The sequence below is a fragment of the Rousettus aegyptiacus genome, unplaced genomic scaffold (assembly GCF_014176215.1).
Source record: "Rousettus aegyptiacus isolate mRouAeg1 unplaced genomic scaffold, mRouAeg1.p scaffold_m13_p_15, whole genome shotgun sequence".
In the NCBI taxonomy this organism is placed as follows: domain Eukaryota; kingdom Metazoa; phylum Chordata; class Mammalia; order Chiroptera; family Pteropodidae; genus Rousettus; species Rousettus aegyptiacus.
This window is the reverse complement of record NW_023416290.1, coordinates 19,466,799-19,490,416: the sequence shown is the minus strand read 5'-3', so window position 1 is coordinate 19,490,416 and position 23,618 is coordinate 19,466,799. Positions and strand designations below refer to the sequence as shown.

The 23,618-nt window shown below is 35.7% G+C and overlaps 1 protein-coding gene and 1 pseudogene across 3 annotated transcripts in view; one reads left to right on the top strand and one right to left on the bottom strand.

Annotated features, from left to right (window-relative positions):
• RGS20 (regulator of G protein signaling 20) overlaps positions 1–23,618 on the top strand; it is a 59,240-nt gene that overhangs the window by 17,256 nt on the left and 18,366 nt on the right. For 2 of the 3 annotated variants that reach the window (XM_036232847.1, XM_016146075.2), the window contains one exon: positions 23,298–23,446. In XM_036232847.1, coding sequence (XP_036088740.1) covers positions 23,301–23,446 — 146 coding nt within the window. In that variant the 5' untranslated portion in view covers positions 23,298–23,300. Of the gene's footprint in view, positions 1–17,476; positions 23,009–23,297; positions 23,447–23,618 lie in introns of those variants that run through there. The other variant, XM_036232848.1, reaches the window with a different exon arrangement.
• LOC118612320 lies at positions 12,935–13,054 on the bottom strand (annotated as a pseudogene).

Here is a 23,618-nt window from a genome sequence, read left to right as displayed (position 1 = left end):
CCACTGCCAGTCTTATGGGTGTTCTCCTATAGGTAACTAACTGCTTTTCTCTTGCTGCTTTTAAAATTCTCTCTTTGTATTTACCCTTTCGCATTTTAATTATGATGTGTCTTGGTGTGGGCCTCTGTGGGTTCCTCTGAGCTTCCTTGGGTTGTATGTCACCAGGTGAGGGAAGTTTTCTATCTTTATTTCTTCAAATAGCTCTTCAGCATCTTGTTTTCCTTCAGGTACCCCTATGACACAGATATTTTTACATTTAATAGTGTCCCATAGGCTCCTTAAATTATTATTTTAGTCTTGGCTTCTTTTTTCTTGCCATTCTGATTGAGTGTCCTTGGCTTCCCCATTCTCTATATCAGTGGTTCAGTCCTCTTCTTTATCCACTCTGTTTATTCCATATAATAAGCTCTTCATCTCAGATAATGTGTTCCTCATTTCTGACTGGTTTCCTTTTATAATTTCCATTTCCATTTTTATGTTTTGTACCTCTTTGTTAAAGTTCTCACTGAATTCACCTACACTGCTCCTAAGTTCATTGAGCATCTTTATTAGCAGTGTTTTGAACTCTGCATCTGTTAGATGGCTCCATATTTCTGTCACAACTTTGATTTGAACGAAGCCTATATCATCTATGCCATTTCTCCCCTCCCCCATCGAAACTGGCTTCATCATTAATGCTCTATTGCTTTCACCCTTACTTAAGGCATTTTCATAGAAATGTGGATTTGTAGAGGGTTTAAATCCACACCAAATTTCGGTTCACATTCTTATGGCTATTGAAGCATGCATAATACCTGATACTCTCTGGCCTCTAGACTTATTTAGATTTCAAAACCAAAGATAAATATGAAATATGCACAAGACTGAACACAGTAAGTGCTTTTGTGGCATTAACTGCACTTCTTCATTGACTTCTCTATTAAATAAAAACTGAAATGTATTTAGTTAAGCTTTATGTCTGTCTTATTCTCTGGATATCTTTTGTGAACCCATTTCTCCACTGTTGAATGTAGGAAAGACTCTAAATATAATTTATCTGAGCTAAAGAGCATTTAAAGTACTTTTAACCAAAAGGAAAAAGTACTTTTAACCAAGGAAAAAGCTTGCAGTCCTTATCTTTGCGCTAATCTGTGTCTGTAAAGGGGAGCACGGACATGCTCGTAATATCGCTGGCACGTTCCTCTCAGTTTCTCACTGAACACGATGTATTTTCATGGCACATTTTTTTTTTTTTTCGAATACACACTTTAAAATTCCTGCTAAATAATGGGAACAATACATGGTTCGGGGCTATGACACGGCATTTCCTTCAGGGGTCGGGCCGTTTGTCTCCACACTGACATATCCCCAAGCGCTGGATGATGGTTTTGTATCTCTTTCTTGTCACCTCAGTGCCTGTGGCATTTGTGTTTGTTTCTGCTCCCACTGCACCAGAATACCACTGCACACCAGCTGCTTGCTGTGCCCCGCTCTCTTCTTCCTTGTGTGTGTTTTTCTTTCCTTTTCTCAACATTAAGTCAAGGAATGTTTTGTATACCCAACAAAGTTAAGAATACCCAAAATAAAATTAACTTTATAAAACAGGAAGGGGAAATGACTTGTCCAACAGAAGCCCAGTGCAGGTAAATGACTTATGTGAAGTCACCGAGTTAGGAACAGAAGTGAATTCACATCCAGCCCTCTGAGATACCGTGCTGCTTTTAAAGTAAAGAGCAGTCTAACCCCATTTTATTGAGATGTAATTCACATATTATACAATTCACCCATTGAAAGTATGCAGTTCAATGACTTAATATATTCAGAGTGTGTAACTATCACCATAATGCATTTTAGAACATTTTCATCACTGCAAGGAGAAACCTGGCACCACTTAGCTTTCACCCACCAATCCCCTTTCTTCAGCAGCCGCTAGCAACCACTGATCTACTTTCAGTTTCTACAGATTGCCTATTTTCGAATTTCATATGAATAGAATCATACAAGGTTTGGACTTTTACATCTATCTTTTTTCACTTAACAGTGTTTGCATGGTTCACCCATGTAATAACAGCAGCTTAGAATAAGAAGAAAAGTTTAGTGGTCATCTTGCTCCTTCAGTTTGAAGATGAAAAAACTGAGGTCCAGGGAAGTGGCTTCCCTGAGGTCATGGAGCCCTATGCCCTATTGTGGAAATCTAAGAGCTGCACCCAGACCTTTTTTTCCGGCTTAGTCCCCAGGAGATTTTTCTCATGCTTCTGTAGTGAAAGTGCAAAATGCCCTTTTGCTCTGTTTGACAAGCTGACAAATCTACATCCCTCTTCTCTAGTCTTTCTGTGCTCTGCTTTTATCAGCTATTTTTGCTTTCACACACTTGGAGGCATTTTAGGTTACTTCTAGGTTCATGAATGGTAGAGGTGCCAGATGCCTACATGTGGATAAGTGGGTACCTATCTGTTTGACTCTCTGTTGAATATAGACACAAAAGTGTAGGATCAATTTGCTTATGATCTTAAAACATAATTTAATGATTTTCCACAGTACTCATTCTATCTTTTACATTAAGTATCATTAATAAGTACTAAAGTAAAATAATAATAATGGCATTGGAGTAGCACTTAATAGTTTTCAGAGACCTTTCATATGCATTCTCTCATTTACTACTCTTAACAAATCTCAAGGTAGCTAATATACAAATGAAGAAATGGAGGCTTAGAAAAGAAAAGTGATTTGGCCCTGGCCTCGTAAGCGGTAAAGGTCAGAATGGAAGAGGACCTCTGACTTGAAACCCCATGGTCCTTTTCCTAGGTGGCATTGGCTGCTATGCAGACTTCTTGAAATTCTTGATCAATTGCTTATTATTTTCAATGCTTCTTTCCTAAGTACCAGGTGAGGGCTGGAAGGTCAGCTCAGACTTGTAGGACTCCTCCAAATAAACCCTATATTCCCACTTGGCCTCTCTGATCCTGGTCACCGCATGTTCACCTCAGAAATGCTTATCTCATGATCTGATTTCATAGATGCCCCTGTCTCCATTTCACGGTACTCTCTGAAACTCAGTCTCTCATCTGCAAATTACCCAAGTTCTTCACAATTGTCTCTTAATGTCTCTTTCCCTTTCATCTCTCACTGAAATCCAGCTACTCTTTAAGAACAGTGCTTCCCCTATAGCCCTGCTAATTGGAAACATTTTTTTTTTCTGTCGAAATTCCATTTACTTTTATTCTTAGAAGTAAGGTAGATGCCTCTTTGCTCCCTGTTGCCACTTTCAAATATTTCTTTCCTGTTTTTCCTCAAATACCCTACTTCTTAAGTCCCTACACATGCTAGGACATGGATGAACCTTGAAGATTATGCTAAGTGAGATAAGGCAGTCAAAGGACAAATATATGATTCCACTTATTTGAGGTACCTGGAATGGTCAAATTTATAAAGACAGAAAGTAGGATGGTGGTTGTCAGGTGCTGGGGGAAGGGGAGTTAGTGTTTAATAGCTACAGAGTTTTAGTTGGAAAAGATGAAAAAGTTCTGGAGATGGATGGTTGTGGTATGTGAGTGTACTTAATGCCACTTAAAATGATTAAAATGATAAATTTACCTTATATAAATTTGCCACAATTTTTTTGAAATGCTTTTTTAGACTGTCCTTAAACTGACCCCTGCTGCTGTTCCTTTCAGTCATCTTCCCGCCCTCTGGTCCCTGACCCTCACGTAGAAGATTAGCACGTGGGCCATCATTTTCTCTCCAGTGTTGTTCCTGTTAGCATTCTTGATTTCTTCAGCATTCTTATGCACACTCCAGCCTCTCAGATCCTTGATTTCTCAGCTCCAGAAATCCATTCCTTTACTACACATTGGCCTTCACTTACATGACCATCCCTTAGGGTCGGCCATTACCAACTGTACCTCCTCAGAAATCTCATCCTCAAACCCCTACCTATGCCCCGCACCTCCCTTCCCTCAGGCTTAATCACTCTGGTTCTTTTCTCCATAAATTCTCTGGTTTCTGACGGCTCATTCCCATCCTCACCTCCCTGACTCTCACATGTCCTCAGCACCCTCCATCTCTTCCTCATTCACTGTAGTTTTGGCACGTTCCTGGAACATGTCAATCTCATTTGAATTTGCAGTTCCTTCTTAGAAGCCTTATCCCCCCCCCCACACACACATTTTAGTACTTCTGCCCTCATATCATTGGTCTCACCTCAGGTGTCTCCTCCTCAGAGACCTTCTGTGGCCACTAACTGTAGTGGTACCCTCCCCTCATCATGCTCTAGTAGAGCAACCATTTTACCATCTTCGTAGCACTTCTAAGACATAAGTTCTCTCACATATTGGTTTTCATGGTTTTTTGTCTATTTCTTTCACCAGAACATAAACCCTTGCCAGAAACTGTCTAGCTTACCCCCGTAGGCCTAGTGCCTGCCACACCGATTGGTACAGGTGGCTCAATAAATATTTGTGACCAGTTCAACAGGAAAACCCATTGAAAACAAACAAAAGTCATATTTTTAACCTTTAACCCTAAATTTATAATCAGGTCATTCTTTACCTGATCCTCCTGTTGTGTCATCAAAGACTCACCATATTTTCAACATTTGAGAAACTGTGAAACAGAGCAGTCAGGAGGGATGTTAAGAACATATCCCCTCTACCGTTGCTCATAATGTCTCATTGACAATATCGCAGGTTGCTGAAGAATATAAAAGTCTTTTGGAAGGTCATGATTGTGCTTATTGAACTCCAGATTTATGCAAAGAACTATGTGGGGTTTTGACATGAAACAAACACTTTCTCAATCACTATTATATTTTTGCATAAGTTTCTCTCCCATAGTGCTTTCCAAAGAATTAAAAAGGGTTAAAAGCATTGAAAGGACAAGAAACAAACAAACAAAGAACACCCTGCAGTAAGAATAAAATTACGAAGGCACACAAATCAGAGAGAGGACTCAAGCAAGCACCTGGAGCCTGACATTTATGCTGTTAGAGCTGCAAACACTTCCCAGGTGCATTGTTCACATGCCTCATGTTCCCTTGTGGGGCTCACAAAGTCAAATGTACCTTTCGACAGATGATTGGATAAAAAAGATGTGGTACATATATAGAGAGGGATATTACTCAGCCCTAAGAAAAGATGAAATACTGTCATTTGCAACAACATGGATGGACCTCAGGATAATCATGCTAATTGAAATAAGCCAGAGAAAGTTGAGAACCATATGATTTCATTTATATGTGTGATCTAAAATGAAAGCAACAAATGAACAAGACAAACAAACAAAAACTCATAGATACAGTCAACAGTTTAGTGGTTACCAGAGAAAAAGCAGGGGGGAGGAAGTAGATTAGAGGAAAAGAAATTTAACTTTGGGTGGTGAACACAATGCAATATACATATGATTATTTAATTTAAACTTGAAACATAATTTTATTAGCCAATGTCACCCAATAAATTTAATTTTAAAAAGAATTGAACTAATACAAGATTTCTATTAGTAGTTGAAAAATACTCTTAAATGTCGGTTGGTGTTAAGAAAAACAAGTTCCTGACCAAAATGTTGAGATACCCAAAAAGGAAGAAAGAGCCAGCTTCCTTGCCTTTATTAAACAAAGAAAATTTAATCTATTTTCCATATACAAATATAAAATGAACACATCTTAGAGAAATTGTTTAACTCATCAATTAATGGAGAACCAATAAGGTATTAGAAGCAAAACGAGGATTTGAAACTATGTATGGTGTCAGATGGGTACTTGACTTGTCAGGGTGATCAATTTGTAAGTTATATAAATGTCTAATCACTCTGTTTTACACCTGAAACCAACATAACGTATGTCAACTGTAATTGAAAAATTTCAAAAAATTATTTTAAAAAGAACAAGTAAAAACATACATAATTTATTAATTTCCTTCAGATCATACTTCTTATTTCTAATATTTCCCAAAGGCAATTGTAAAAGTTGAGTTATACAATATGTTCATTTAGCAACAGCAGGAGAGAAGTGAAAGACACTATTATAGTCTTAAAATCTTTGATGGCTTAAGTTACAAGCTTGGCGACAGCTATATAAACAAAAGAGTAAAGATTCCCATTCAAAGTCACTGAAAAACAGATGGTAACATACTTAATAGGTATTTTAAAGTGCGAGGGCATATGTAAACATCCATCTGGAAGTAATTATGATTCTAAAAAGTCCATTGTTATTATTAAGCTTTCAGCTGACTTCCCCTACTAGAATAATGAACCAGTTTTTTTCTTAAAATAGCCCCCAAAATATTTAGACAATAAAACCAAAAGGCAGATGTTATTGAAAACTCATGATTTTGCACAGAGGAAGAGTTAAGATCTACTAAAACCCACTAGGTACTACAATTTGTTAGTAATTTGTGTCACATAAAGTGAAAGACAAAACTTTAAAAAGTGCAAGTAATTCCAGGTCTTTGTTAATATTTCATGAGCTACAGTGAGTTAGACTTTTTTATGGTGATGACTGTATTACAGATAACGTGCCAGTGTTTTCAAAAATTTAAAATTGGCTTATTTCATGATCCAACTAAACAAAACAGAAACACCACTGTTGACTGAAATTCACCTTATTTCCCAGCAGCTAATGACAAGTGGAAGTCTTGGGCAGGCAGAAGGCCTGTTTGTGGCTTAATTAACATCAGGTGATCAGGTGTTTATCTTTGGAATATGTGATACAGGAAAGCTGTATCCACCTGTTGCTAAACTCAGGGAGAATTCAGCAGTGAAAATAGCACTGCTGTTTTCAGCTGGTTTGTTTTTTAAACTTCATTGTGTAGATTCTCGAATAAAAGAGAATGAGCAGCCAAGAAATTTCCTATGGATTAATCAGCCTTAAACAGCATCCTCAGAAACAGCTCCCTCATGTTCTGGAAGCCTGGTGTTCATCATACTGGGTTGGTACCTCCCTTCGACACTTCCCTTTCCTCAGCCTGTTCACTTGATTTCTTCCCATTCTTCCAGAAGCTAGAGGTGCAGGCTGAAAGAGACTTGAATCATAGCTTCCTCTACCACCACCCACAGGTGAGCACGCAACTTTAAGAACAAATGTTTGCAGAAGCACTTGCTCACACTCACACTCACCCCTCTCCCACGTCATATAACTAAATGTGATATCTGTGAACAATCATCCTGCATTCAGGGGAAAATAATTTTAGAAAAAATCTTTCCCAAGCTGAAGAAACTTAAAAGGCAGGAAGACCAAAAAGAGGGTAAAATCAGGAGCAAATTATGCTAAATACTCAGAAACATTCCTGCAGAGAACAAAGAAATGAGAGTGTCTCTTGAGGCTGCAGCACAGAGACTATTCCTGGAATATCGTGGTTGTTTTCATGCTTCTGGGTACCACAGTCTTTGGGAGCTCTGAAAGGAGCGAAAGAAAAATGAACAGATGTAGTTCATGAAGGAGGGAGCTTTGTTCCTAATACAGAGCTGCAACAAAGACCTGATCATTTGAACAGGCTCAAAAAATATACTTTGGAAGAGATATTTATAGGACACAACTGAGGAAATAGGTAAAATTAGCGTGCCCTAGCATAATTAATGCAAGAGGTCTTATATTTGTGGTTTAGGAGGAAGACTCTCCTTATTTGTAATCAATCTAGTATAGTTGGTATACTTGGAATTACGAAAGCTATACAATTCCCAAAAATGGTTCTCTGTCTTCTCCTCCTGCCCCATTTTAACTTCATTAGTAATTTCTTGAATGTGAAAATCGAAAAGGGGGCAACACTTAAATCAGTTACTTTTGCAACATACAGAAACACAAGTCTGGTAAGAATGATTGAGTGACTTTGTAGCGTGGATGATTATCATGTGGTATATTCCTACTTATTCCTACCATTCCCATTCTTCAGTATCTCAGTTAAGGGAGCTGCATAAAATTTCTCATGTTTATAAATCACCTTTCTTGTGAAACATCAGATGCTTTCTATGTGTTAACAGCCTTTTTATATCTATTAAGACCTGAAGAATCTTTCTAAAATATTTAAAGACTCAGAGGGACACCACTGGTTTGGGAGGTCATGATTCTAGTGTGAGGCAAGCAGCCAAGCTAATAGGCACTTGCATTCAATGACATTACGATCTCAGAAAATGAATGGAAAATTTTAGAGGTGGCTACATACTGTATCATTTTGCTTATATGACGTTCTGGAAAAAGACAAAACTATAGTTGAATAAGCTACATTTTTAAAAAAACTATGAAGATGGTTACAAAAAACATTTCAACATATTTAAAAATGGTAAAGTTGTACAGGCCACATTTTCTAATCACAGTGCAAAAAAAAAAATTCAAGCTAATTACAGGCTAGTCAAGAAATTAAAAATAAAAACCCTTGGGGTAGGGAGAGAAATCTGAGCTGAAATTAGATCTGAGCTATTTGGAATGATACAGTAGTGCCATATATCAAAACTCTTAGAATATGGTCAAAGCAGTAATTGGATAAAAATTATAGCCCTAAATGCATTAATTAAAAAACACTGATGACCAAAAATAAATGAATTAAGAATTAATGCCAGAAGCTAGGAGAAAACTAACAAAGTAGTTTTCAAGAAAGAAGATAAAGAACAATGGAAATGAAGGCAGAAATTAAAATGAGTTTTTTGGAAAATAGAACTACAGACCAACTTTTGGCAAATCTGATAAGATGATTTTGTGGCTTCTACCACAGCTTTAAAAAACAGGTGATTCTAATGTTTCAGTGCACTCGAACAGATGGAAATCTTTCCAGTTTACTTTAAACAGAGAGTAGAGCAAGATGATTTAAACTAGACAAGGATGGCCACAAAAAGAAAATTCTAGACCAATCTCACGATAGGTACAAAGATTCCATTCATAATAGCAACAGAGACCACAAATCCCTATTTAGGAATAACTGTGTAGGTAAGATTCATTGAGTGCTCACTCCATGTTACAAGCACAGTTCAAGTGCTTTACTGGTTTTACTTCATTTACGCTTCACTTCCAGGTTACTTACCTGGAAGAGTAAGAGAACGAAGACTCAGAGAGGTGAACTGACTGATGACTTCTCTGAGGTTATGTAGCTAATCACTGGCAGAGCTGAGATTGAAACAAATTTTCCTAAATTCTCAGTTACAATAGATAATTATTTTTGAAAATTTTTTGACAATCCATTATGTACAAAGTGATACCTGGTTTTATTTTTTAGTTACATTTATTGGGGTGACAAATCAATTAATAAAAATATATGTTTCAGATGTGCAATTCAATAATATATGTATATTGCTTTATGTGTTTACCACTCAAAGTTAAATTTCCTTCTCTCACCATGCTTTTGACCCCCTTTACAACTACTTCCCTTCCTCGCTTGCTCTTTGGTAACCACGAAACTGTTTGTGTCTATGAGTTTTTGTTTGTCTTGTTCATTTGTTGCTTCCATTTTAGATCCCACATATAAGTGACATCAGATGGTTCACAACTTTTTCTGTCTGACTTATTTCACTTAGTTGATAATCTCAAGATCCATCCATGTTGTTGCAAATGGCAGTATTTCATCTTTTCTTAGGGCTAATATTCTATTGTACATGTGTACCACATCTTCTTTATCTAATCATCGATCAAAGGGCACTTTTGTTATTTCTATGTTTTGGCCACTGTGAGTAAACATTGGAGTGCCTATATTTTTACGGATCGATGTTTTCAAATTTTTTTGGTAGATACCCAGAAGAGAGATTGCTGGGTCTTATGGTAATTCTATTTTTAACTTTTTGAAGAACCTCCATACTGTTTTCCATAGTGGCTGTACCAATTTACATTCCCACCAGCAGTGTATATAAGGGTTCCTTTTCCCTACAACCTCTCCAACACTTGTTAGTACTTGTCTTCTTGGTAACAGCCATTCTAACAGGTGTGAGGTGGAAGTGATACCTGGTTTTAATTTGCATCTCTTTTCCTTCTATGATTTCTGCCATGTAATTTTGATCTTTATTCTTGAATCATATTTAATTTTTATTTTTCATCTTAAATATTTATACAATCCTCTATTATCTCACACAATTCTCATTCTCCTCTCAGGTGAACTAAACCAGTTTTCAGCTACTCTTTCTGATACTCCACTGAGAGTGTTAATAGTCTTCTAAATTTTGCTTTTGGTAAAACTGAACATTTTTCATAGAATATATTTATATATAGTGTGTTTGTGTGTGTTTAACTTCTTCATTTACTAGCTAGTAAACTTTATATTATACAGAGGAACTTCTCCATATCGACTATTAGGCTACCCTGAAGTAATCTTAGTATAGGAAAGGCAGGATAAAAACTTGATTATTTTGCTCTTATTTAACAATTTTCAAAATCAATTGATTCCCTAAAATTTTCTAAAAGTAATCAGGAGCTATTTTTAGTATCATTATGAAATTATGGATTTCCACATATTTTAATGTATTTCAACTCATTGCATTATTTTTCTTAATGGTACTTAAACTTTCCCATACTTGTTTGTATTATCTCTTATGGTTCAGAAGTTTAGCACTTTTGTACAATCAAATCTTTTATGGTCTCTGGAGAGAGTAAATACATTATGATACATCTAGTCATGTAAACTATGAGAGAGATACTATGAATGAGATGGAGCTATATGTACTGCCAATGAAGATTTAAGAGACATCTTTAAAGTAAAAAATATAAGGCACAGAATCATACATATCATCTAATGCCATTTAGGTAAACATACTAAAACTATGTTTTAAACTAAAGTAAATTATATGCTTTAGTTTTATAGAAATGGTCCTGGAAAGAGTCACATCAGACTCTTAATGCTGGTTACTTCTAGGGATGGGAGAAGAATTGGGGCGTGCAGAGGAGCTGTAATTTCTCCATGTACTTCATGTCCTGGATGTAGAGTCATGGTTGAATGTTCACCAGCATGTATTCCTATTTTACTTTGGGTTTTTGTTTGCTTAAAATTAGTTTTACTGTTTTCAAACTCAGATTTAAATTGATGTTTTGCCTTCGATGAAATCTTATATCTGTCAATTGCATTTGCAAATGATTTCTGCGTTTGGGAGCCAAAAGAAACATCAAAAACTGGTTGGAATGTCTAAATATCTAAGTGCATGCTACTGTTTATAAAAATATGTATAGCTCATAGGAAATGGTATAATGTATTGGAAAGAAGGAATGTGCTTTTGTGCGTGTGCGTGTTTTACTAATTTGTAGGATTCTAGTTCCGTACGTATTATCAAATAGCCATGGGACCATGGACAAATCACTTTAGCTTCCTTGACATAAAATTAAGTTGATTAGATTATGTTAGAGGAAAAGTAAACATCAAAACTGGAAATATTATCATATTACTGTATTTTAAAATGTATGTGTATATATTGAGCTGCTAAATTTCTGACAGTCACTTGGACTGACATGCTGGTATGCAGAAAGAGCATTGGATTGAGGGCTTGGTGACGTAGGTTACAGGTCATCTGTGTCACCTCAGGGAATTAGTTAAGCTTCTTTAAGCCTTGGAAATAATAACTGTCTTTCCTGGTTCGTGGAGTTGTGGGAAGAAGAAATGAGGTAATACATATTAAAGTCTCTTGTAATTCATAAAGCCTATAATAATATGAAGCATTACTCTTGTAATTGGCCTTGAAGATTGCTCATCAATTTGGAGCTTTCAGATATGATATTAATGGAACTATTTTTTCTATGTATATAATACAGTAAAAAGACTAGAAAAAAACTCTAGCATAGCAAAGATAATTATTTTATATGAGGTATGATGTTAAAACAAAGCATCTGTTTTTGTTTTAAATGTTCATTCACAACATATCTTCTCTTACCATCTACTCTGCTAAGCACAGAAGTTTCACTCCTGTCTGTGCTTAGTTTCAGAGGGATAGCTGATATTACCCGTAGGACGAATAAAAAAATTACTTGTTGTTAGTAGACTCTACTTTTCTATGTCTATTTTCATTTATTGAATAAATGAATGAAGAATCTTATATGCCCAAACACAATATAAGCAAATTAGTACTATTTAAACAAAGCGTTTTCATTGTGTCATTGTCATTTCTGAGATTCTAAGCTTTTGTAACTGTTGTAAGTTAGAGAAACCTAATTAATATCAGTGTGAGTGACAAATCACACATTCTAGATCTATTATCCACTTGCATTAATTTTTGTGTATAGTGCGAGGTGGGGGTCTAATTTCATTCTTTTGCGTGTGGATATCCACATGTCAGCGCCATTTGTTGAAAAGACAAATGAACTGTTTTGGCCTCTTTGTCAAAAATTAGTTGACCATAAATATGAGTTTATTTCCACACTCACAACTGATCAATTTTTATGCCAGTACCATACTGTCTTAATTGCTGTAGCTTTGTAATAAGGTTTGAAATCAGGAAGTGAAAACCACCAACTTTGTGTTTCTTTTTCAAAACTTTTTTGACTATTCTGGGTCTCATTCATTTCCATATAAATTGTAGGTTAAGCTTGTCAATTTCTGAAAAAAAAAGGCAGCTTGTATTTCAACAGGGTTCTCATTGAATCTACAGACCAACTTAGAGGGTATCAATATCTTGATGATATTAAGTGTTCTATTTATGAACATGGTAGCCTTTTCACTTATTTAGATACTCCTTTCTTTCTTTCAATGTGTTTGGTAGTTTTCAGTGTACAAATATTACACTTCTTTTTTAAATTTATTTCTAATTATTTTATTCTTTAAGAAGCTATTATAATAGGGATTATTTTCTTAATATCATTTCCAGAATGTTCATTGCTAGTGTATAGAAATACAATTGATTTTTGCATGTTGACCTTGTATCTTGCAGCCTTTGTTGAAGTTATTTATTACTTCTAATTGTTTATTTATTTATTTATTTTTTTATTTTTTAGGCGAGGCAACCGTTGATTGATCTCACAGATTGCGAGGACCTTGTCAGCTATAATCTCTTATTTTTCTATTTTTCACACCTAAAGCACCTGGTCTTCCTAGGTAGTTTCCCATCCAAGTACTAACCAGGCCTGACCCTGCTTTAGCTTCTGAGATCAGATGAGATTGGGCTTGTTCAGGGTAGCATGACCGTAGACTGCTTCTAATTGTTTTTAAATGGATCCTGGAAATTTCTTTATATATCACCATGTCATTTGTAAATAGAAATAGTTTTGCTCTTCCTTTCTAATTTGAATACCTTTTATTTTTTTTCTTGCCTAATTACCCTGTTGGAACCTCCAATACAGTGTACTGAATGAAGTACCAAAAATAAACATTCTTTGCTTATTTCTAACTTAGAGAAATACCACATGTCTTTCATATTTAGTAGAATGTTAGCTATAGTTGTCTTATAGATACACTTGATAAACTTAAGAAGCTTCCTTATGTTTTTATTTTGTTGAGTAGTTTTATCATAAAATGTGTTGGATTTTGTCAAATATTTTGCTATCGAAATGATCATATATTTTTTGTCCTTTTTCTATTAATATGGTTATTACATTGTTTGACTTTTGATATTAAACTAATCTTGCATTCTTGGAGTAAATCTCATTTCATTTGGTCATGGTATATAATCTTTTTTACATGTCGCTAGATTCTGTTTGCTAGTATTTTATGGAAGATTTTCGCAAGTGTATTCCTAAGGGCTGATTAGGGTGTCTCTGTCTGGTTTTAGTATCAGGGTAATACTGGCATCATAAAATGAGCTGGATAGTATGCTCTTCCATTTTAGGAGAAAGCTTATGAAGAATTGGTGTAAATTTTTAAACGTTTTGTAGAATTCACCAGTGAAGTCATTTTGGTCTGGCTTTTCTTTGTGGGATTTTTTTTTATTATTATTACTAATTCAATCTCTACATTTTCTTTTTTTATATTAAATCACTTTGATTCTTTGTGTCTTTCTAGGAATTTTTCCATTTCACCTCAGTTTTCAAATTTGAGATACAGTTATTCATAGTGTTCCCTTATAATTATTTGAATTTCTGCAAGAGCAGTATCTCCTCATTGATTCCTGCTTGTTTCATTTTCACATATTTTGAATTTCCCAAATATCTTTTTTTTTTTAAATTTCTAAATTCCATTGTGTTTGGAAAATAACATTAATCATTTTAAATCTGTTTAAGTTCTTATGGCCTAGCATCAGTTCTATTCTGGAGAATGTTTCATGTGTACTTGAGAGGAATGTGTATTCTGCTGATATAGGGTGGAGTGCTCTATAGATATCTAGGTATGTCTAGTTAGCTTATAGTATCCTCATGTCATCTATATCCTTAATGATCTACTACTTAGTTGTTCTAGCCATTATTGAAAGTGAAGTATTGAATTCCACTACTATCATTGTTGAACTGTCTATTTTCCCCTTCAGTTCTGTTCATTTTTGCTTCATGTATTTGGGGGCTTTGTATCTTTGTATACTTGTATATATTTATATTTATATTTATTTATAATTATTATATCTTCCTAAGAGATTGAACCTCTTATCATTACAAATTGTCCCCTCTTCAGCTCTAGTAATATTTTGTGTTTAAGTGCATTTTATTTGCTATAAGCATAGCCACTCTGGCTCTCTTATGATGGCTGTTTGCCAGATAGATCTTTTTTCCATCTTTTTACTTTCAATCTGTTTGTATTTTTTAATTTAAACTGTGTCCCCCATAAACAGCATATAGTCAAATTAAGTTATTATCCATTCTCACAGTTTCTGCCTTGTGCTTGTACTATCTAATCTACTCACATTTCATGTTATCATTGATAGGACTTGACTTAACCTCTGCATTTTGCTTTTTTGTTTTCTGTATATTTCATGACTAATTTGTTTCTCTTCTCCTTCTTTACTCACTTCCTTTGTCTTAAGGTGATATTTTCTAATGTAACATTTTAATTTCTTTAGTGATTTTTTTCACTATAGTGTTGGAACTAATTTCTTAATGGCCTCTATAAGCTCTCAATATACACCTTAAAGTATCATAATCAACTTCAGATTTATACTCACTTAATTTCAGTAACATATACTTTACTCCTATATAGCTCCCTTCCTTCCCTCTTCTATTATGCTATTATTACTGTACTATTAAGTATATATATGTGATCAATACAATAATACATTATTATTATTATTACTTTATATAATCCTATCTTTTAAAGCAGTCAAAAGAAATGAGAACAGAAATATATTTATAATTTCTTTTTATAAAAAAACATTAACCTTGTTATTTACCTTTTCTTGTTTTTTTTTCATTTCTTCCTGTGAATCTGTTACCTTTTGTTGTCATTTTATTACTCTAATACAGCTTCATTCCTTCCTCTTTTTATTATTATTGTCAAGTATATTCTTACATGCAATAGGTGCAATAGAACTTTATAGATACTTTTTGTGATTGCTTTTTAAAATCAGTTAAAAGAAATCAGTTTTTTCTTTAAAGAAAAACAAATACATAATCATACTAGGTTTTATGATTATCTACATAATTACCTTTACTGGAGCGTGTGTGTGTGTGTGTGTGTGTGAGAATTACTATCTGCTGTCACTTCTTTTCAGCCTGAAGAACTTCCTTTATTATTTCTTATAAGGCAGGCCTGTTTGCAATAAATTCTTTCAGTTTTTGTTTACCTGAGAATATCTTTACTTTGCCTTCATTTTTTAAAGCTGGCTTTGCTAGATATGATTCTTTGTTGACAGTTTTTATCTTTTAGCTCTTTGAATATGTTATCCCACTGCATCTTGGTGTCTTGTTTATGACGAGAAGTCAGGTAGTAATCTTTTGGTGATTTATTTGCTCACTATGAGTAATTTTTCTCTTGCTACTTTAAGATTTTCTTTTTATCTTTGGTTTCCAACATCTGACTATATAATGTATCTGAGTGTGAATCTCTGAGTTTATCTTACTTGGAGTTGAACATTATGTGTTTTCCATCAAATTTGGGGAGTTCATAGCCATTATGTCTTTAGATATTTTTTCTGTCCCTATGCAGGAAAGTATTAACATAATAGGCCTGACACTGCTATTCATAGAATCTTTTCAGTCCTGTTGATAATATTGGCCCTTGGCTGGTGGCTGGAAAATTAATTGTCAAAGTATTTTCAGTTAACAGTTAATTGATAGCAGTAGTTCACGATGCCTAGAGTGTTTGCATGAACAATTTGCTTTGTGCTGAATACCTGCTTTTTTTCCGGACATCTGGAATTTTGGTATGTGCTAGCCAGAAGGTGCCTACAGGACCAGCCCCGCCCCCAACAAAAATCTTGGGTGTTGAATCTCTAAGGGCTTCCTGAGCAGAAACATCACCACATGTTCATGTGGGTTTTTTTTGTTTTTGTTGCTAAAGAAGAGTGTGCTCTGTGTGATTACTCATCAGAGAGAACAAGCGGAGAGAAGCCTTCACACGGATTTCTCCAGTCTCCACCTGTGTCCTTTTCCCTTGCTGATTCTATTGAATGTAGGCTGACTGTTTTTGTGCCTGTTGGTACCAGTATCATGGACCTAACAACACCTCTAAATGCTTGCTCTCTATAATCTCTAATGGTTTTGACAATGCTCTTAGGCATGAACTCTTCCATGATTCAATACAAATAAGGTCCCCGGTGGAGCTCTTAGTCCTAAGGCCTGCCTCCCACTCTAGAAAGAACACTGGCACCACTACACCCGAGCTGGGAGTGGTGACAGCAGCCTGCTTCTCTCAAGGTTCCACCTAAGCTCTATAAGCAAACATGGGAGCGGCAGCCCAGGTCCCAGCTTGCATCTTTCAGTTAGAATCTTTGCTTTACCAGCAAGCTAGAATTTACACCTACGAATGAGGACAAGGTGGGAAGAGGGGGAACCATTCTTGGCCATGCTCAAGTGGAATAGTGGTTCTGCAACTCAGAGCTAGAGAAGGATGAGAGATGCTGGTGGCCTGACTCTCCTGAGGTAAAGCCAGAGCCCTACAATGAAAACGGGGGGAGAAGACACCCATGTCTTCTTGGCTAGACCAGCCCTGGGTACATTTTCTAGCACACAAAGCTGGGAATGGGAAAGATGGGGGCTAGGTCATGGCTCAAATTTTCTTGAATAAATGTTTCTCCATTTGCTACATTTAAGTTAACTACATTATATGTAGGTCAATTTCCTGAGACTTTTTAAAACTTTTTATTAAAAACTCCAGAAATTCTTATAACTTTTTATTTTAAAATCCAGAGATTTTTTAGTATATATATATTATATATATGTAATATACAGAATATATATGTGCACATGCCAGTTAAATGACTGTTTTGCTGGAGAGAGGGTCTGTATCCCTCATACCGCCATTCTGGAGGTGGTACCCCTTTTTGTCTCATTATCTCTTAGTATCTCTATATGAAATTCTAAATTAATCCTTCAGTACTATTTTATAATTTCCTTGAATCTTCTACCTGGTTATTTCTCCTATGCACCTGTTCTTATTTCATTTCCATTTTTCCCATTTTTTTCTACTTTAAATAAAAATGATTTTTTAATAATTTCTTTGAGCATTTTGACGTTTATTTTTCATCTTCTTCCATAAAATTAAATTCACATTCCAATGGACAATTTTAATGGCTATATTTTCTTAGCCTTTTATTTCTTTGTGTGTTTTGGAATTTTGGTCTACATTCATTTTTTAAGGAATTGTTTCTTTATCTTTTTGGTTATTTTTCTGTCTTCCTTAGTTTTCAACTATCTCTGTCATGAAACACTGAGATTTCCTCCACTGGACATCTGAACATCCTACCAAAAATCACATATTATAATGATAATTCAGCATTTCTGCCCCATATGGTGCTGGGATTGTGACATTTTTGATATCAGAGCCAGCAGTTCTGGCTCACTCGTGACCATGATGATGTCTGTACCCTCCTGGGTCCTGTGCCGAGGCCTCAGCATCCTTAAGCCCCAGAAGAGGTGTCCATAGTTATTATTTCTTTTATAACTTCTTTTGTAAGGAAGAGAAGATTCCTCTCAGCTTTTAAAGCAGTGAATGCATCCTCGCCCCCATTTCACCTGGAACGATTTTAGTTTCCTTTTCTATCCAGACTAGTGTTGCCTTTGTCTGTTTCTTTGTTCCTTTGACCTGGAGCCACTCTGCCCATTCGTTGACATTTCTATTTCCTTTCTGGTTTAAGGATATACTTATCTTGTTTTCTGGCATGCTCATATCTTTTTAGATTTTTCTTGTGTGTCATTTCTTTTTCTTGAAACAGAGTAAGAAATCAAAGTAGGAACTCATTACTTCAGCTTGACCAAGACTTCTGGAATTTGAATTCAAACACTTTAGTCTTTGGTTTCTCTGTACCATTCATCATGATAGCTTTCTGGATGTCTCTCTAGAGAGTGATGGGTAGAATGGATCAACAAGACACCGGAGCCAGGAATAAAAATATATGAACGAGAGTTTGAATGGGGTAATGGTAAAGGCCGTTGCCAAGTTCACAACAGGGCAAGAAAGTGAATCGTAAACTGTATTCGATACAGGATAACCAAATAAGGAAGACTAAACAAGATGTTTAAGGTCTGTGTCTACAGCAGGTAACGGTGGTAGTATTAATGAATACTTTGAGTAGCACTTTGCCTTGACAGACTTCTTGTTGTCCAGAAGCACTTATGATCTACCTAGCAGTACTGCCCAGAAGGGAAATATTTCAAGAGCCAAAGTTTGTTAAAAAAAAAAAAAAAAAAAAAATAACTCAGAGGATGTATAAATAGATCAGGATTTTGGCCACCTCTGGAGAAATCTGTTCTCTCAGATTTCCTTGCATTTAGAGTTAACATTTTCAGGGCCTTAAACTGTGCCCTGATGGTACAATCAGGTTTCTAAGAGTTGCTAAATTGGTTTTAAATATATGTCCTTTAATGTTTTGAGTTCTCCTTCATTGGGATCTTGTCTATGATTCTGTACCTTTATGGAACAGGAACTCAGGTCTTAGGCCTTAAGACGTAAGAATTTTTTCATGTAATATTGATGTTTCATCATATTCCCAGTGTGTTATTTAGTAATGGCTATTTTCAGAATTTGGAAACTATAATAAAAATAAACAGCTATTAATGAAATCTAATCATCAAATTTAAGTTTACCAGAAAATAATAAATAACTTTTTTGAGCTAATTATGGTTGGGTTAAATTTTTTCTAACCAGTTGCTGCTTTTGATTTCAAATTCTTTTTTTAAAAAAAACTGTAATCAGGATTAAGAGTTTGCCTTCTTTTTACCCCAACTTTGAAAGCATTTTCTTAAATACTGAGTTCCTAAGAATTTGGAAAAGCCATGTTTGAGTAAGATTATCTATTGGTTAAGATCTGAATATTTAACAAACTGCCAGTTTGTATTATTGCCATTTCCTCAGGCTGCTTTTACAATGCCATAAATTATAGAATAAGTCATCTGAGATTGCCAACATTGGTCTCATATTTATCTCACTTCTGAGCCTCAGGATCCTCAAGCAAAGGCAGCCAGTTGTTGGGAGATCATGCATGTGACATGCATGAGTCATCCCAATATACACTGCAGTTATGTCCAACAGTCTATGCCAGACATGCACCAAAAGAGAAATAGAATAGCAGTATCAGAGAAGTACTGATTCCATGCTATTTAGGAAATGCAATGTGTACAGAGTTCTCCCACAGACGTGGTGAAGACAGGAAGAGATACATGAAGCTAGTTTGGCTAATCAGATTATATATAAGTCTGAAAGGACTAACTGAATTAACATGTATTCCACAGACATATTTTTAAAATTTTATAAATTGGTAGCATTCATTTAATAAAAGTTGTTAGGATTCATATTAATTAGCTATCACATTAAAAATTAATTCTCTACATTATTTAGTGACTAAATATGCAACTTTCCCATAAGCAGCTACTTGTTTGTCTTTTAAGTGAGCATTTAATTTAAAGCATCTCATTCTGACGGTTGTAAGATGACTAATGATAAGTTCCAGTAAATTTGAAAATTAGATGAAATGGATGGGGCTTCTTTTCCAGGAAAAGCAAAATACCATAGTGACTCAAAGAAAAGAAGAAACTATGAAAAGAGAAGACATCCAAAAAGAAACTGGAAACTAGAAACATGTTAGAATTGTGTAGTGCAGTGAATTTTAATATAGTCTCAGAAACAAACATCTCTCATTTTAGCTGATAAAAGACTTTCATTTTCAAAAGAAGACAATGTTACACACACACACACACACACACACACACACACACACACACACACAGTCTTTTCAGCAACCATCAAAAAGGTGTAAGTCTAACAATAAGTGCAGGAATAAGCAAATTATGGTACATCTATGCAGTGGAGTACAGCTCAGAAATAAAAAAGCAATGTATGATTGATATACTCAACAGTTGCAGAATAATCATGCTGAGTAAATGAATCCAGACAAAAAAGATTGTTCGATTGATTTTGTACAAAATTCTTAAAAATGCAAATCAATGTATAGCGAGAGAAAGCAGATCAGTATTGTCTAGGGCAGGCAGGAGCAGGAGGGAGGGGCAAGAAGGAGGGATTCTCAGGGGGTTTGAAGAACCTTTTGAGGGTGATGATGTGATCTTGATTTTGGTGGTGGTTTCACAGGTACATACATGTCAGAATTTATCAAATTATGCCCTTTAAACATGTGCAGTTTATTGTATGCCTGTTAGACCTCAAAAAGCTGTTTTCAAAAATGTATAAGAACAAACTCTGATGGAATTTGCCTTTGATTTCCGAGGGCATAATTGTCATGAGTAACCTTATGGTGTTCACTAAAAGTTTGCTCACAAAATCATTAGGATTCTTCCAGTGATTTACAAAGAAATATGTGTGTACAAACAAATAAAAGATGTTAACTAATAAGATAGGCTGGCTCAACTTATTTTATACTCTGTAAGTAAAAGAAGAGAGCTTGCTTAACTTGGTAAAGTTACCGTCTTTCCAGATGCCTCCAACACACGTCACACTCGCAGGCAAAGTTTGTGAATTTTAGCCTTAAAGTCATGAAAAACACAAAAGTGCCTAATAGTATTGCTACTCTATGTATATATATCCTATATAGAGTAAAAATGTTTACACCTTGGAAAGATACAAAAAGTAAACAGACGAGTGTGATTATTTATAGACAATATAATCATCTAACTGGGAAATCCAAGAGAGTGAACAGAAAGACTTAGAACTAGAAAAAAAATTCAAGAGAGAGGGCAGATATAATATCCTTAGCTTTCCTATACTCTGACAAAACTAGAAACGTGGCTGAGGGTTGGGGGAAAATATTTACAACAGCAACAAAAATTGATCTATAAAATATTCAGAAATTAGTCCATCATAAATATGTAAGATCTGTTTGAGAAAAACTCTTAAACTATCTATACATAAGGGATGATTTAAATGAAAAGATATTCCATGTACTAATTGGGAAGGCCCAATGTTGCAAAGATATTCAAATTGCAATCCCTTGAAATCCATTGACATTATCATGTCACAATCTTTCTTTTGAGAAGCAATTAGGATTTTTTTTTTTTAACTAAGGCAGGTTGCATCAGTATCTCCTAGAAAATAACAATTACCTGTAGTGTCTTTTGCTCAAAGCATCTTTGGAGATTGTGTGGCTTGTCCTTGCGCCTCAGCATTATGAATAAAGTCAGTCTATGTCTCCACTGAAATGCACAGATATGGTGAAAATGTGATGCTCAGAGTAGCCCAGTGCTTCTCTCACAGCTACATTAGAGGAGGTCCATCTCACAGTGGTACCCATGAAACAGGGCTGAGTTGGGCCAATGTCTCTGCCACCATTTTTGGCTAAGTGAGCCACACCAGTTCTGGGACAGGAAAACACTTTGACAGGTCTCTCTTGTTGTCCTGAAACTTACATCTCAATAAAATTTTAAAAAGAGTAAATTTAGAGGAGTCACCCCTTATTTGGCAGGTACTAAAACAGATGACATTTCTCATAAATAAATTTATAAGTTCAGTGTGTCCTAATCAAAATCCCAATATGATATCTTTGGACCCTGACAAGCTTATTCCAAAATTCAACTGGAAGACAAAACAGATAAGAACACCCAAAAACAATTTTTTTTTAAATTCATGAGAACACTACCTACTTAATATAAAAATATAATAAAACTATAATAACTAAAGCAAAGTCCAATAGCATATAAAAATAGATGATAGTAGGAAGAGATAAATCTAATGTTGGATAGGATCACAAATATAGAATTTAATTCCACAGTCCTATTTGAGGTTCTTTAATGTAGCTTTTATTTAGTTTTTGCTTTTACTCCACCGACAATTCAGTGATAATATCAAAAGTAAAAATGGACTCGGCAATTTCTTGTTTCTTATATTACTTTTATGTTTCTCTATTTCAATCAATTTTGTAGTCCTCAAAAGAAGGAGAGAGGTCGAAAGGCGTAGACCTTATTTCCAGTGGCTCGATCTCTACTGAGGTAGGCCAGCATGACTATCTCTATGGAGGGCAGGACAGGCCCGAGCAGGCCACAAGCCACAGTCTGCCTCTCTCCTTGAGAATAACTGAGCAGTTGTATGTATCAGGCAGGCTCTAAGTGCTCTGCACATACCCAAGTTGGGTACCTTCTTCAAGGTTTTATAGTAGTAAAGATCTGAATCTGTCAGTGAGACTTCAAAACCAGGTGGCCTCCCAGTACTCCCATCCTCCCTCTTTTTTTAAAAAAATTAAATATAGCTGACATACCATATTACATTAGTCTCAGGTATACAACATAGTGACTTGACATTTATATATCTTATGAAGTGATCACCGTAAGTCTAGTACCCATCTGTCACCATACAGTTATTACAATTTTGTTGACTATATTCCCTATGCTGTACAGTTACATCCCTGTGACTATCTTATAACTGTAAGTGGAGCCATCCCTGCTGTCTTTGCCCTTCTGACGTTTCCTTGTATACTGGTTTGTTTGTGTGCCTGACATTTTTGGTGTGGCCTCGTCCCATATCTGTGCTCCAGCCTCATGGGCAGCCTAATTCAACTGTTCCCTGTTGGCTCAGCCCAAAGGGAACCCTGGAGCTGGGAAATGCCCCTACTGTGCGTCTCCAGTGTAAGTGTTGTCGGTGTTTGTTTTCTTTATTCGACTGTGAGCACCTTAGGGCAGGGAACCTTCCATTGAAATTTTATTAAAATTTATCACAGTGTTTGGCAGATGCTGGACATTGAATATATGTTTGATAAATTAATGGATTCTAAATACCAAATTTTACCAGAATTAGCAGAAATGACCTGGGTATAGTCACATTACGTCTCCTCAGTGATTCAGACAGCTGACTCTCTGGGCTTATATGGTGCTAAGTCTGCCCCCATCCCAACCCCTTTTACTTTTGTCGTTGCAGCTGATGGGATCAGAACGGATGGAGATGCGGAAGCGGCAGATGTCGGCAGCTCAGGAGACAGCAGACCCCCTTCCCGGCCAGCAAGGGGTGGGCAACCGAGGATCCAATGCATGTTGCTTCTGCTGGTGTTGCTGTTGTAGCTGTTCTTGGTGAGGTTGGAGGCTTTCTTATTAATGTGCTCCTGGTTGGGAAATGGTACCCCTGAATTGTGCCAATTTTTGATTGACTCGAGTGTTTTTTAAACAACTCCCGTATACCTGACACCGATGTAGATTCTGGGAGGGACAACAACAACAACAACAAAAGAAGAAGAAGAAGGAA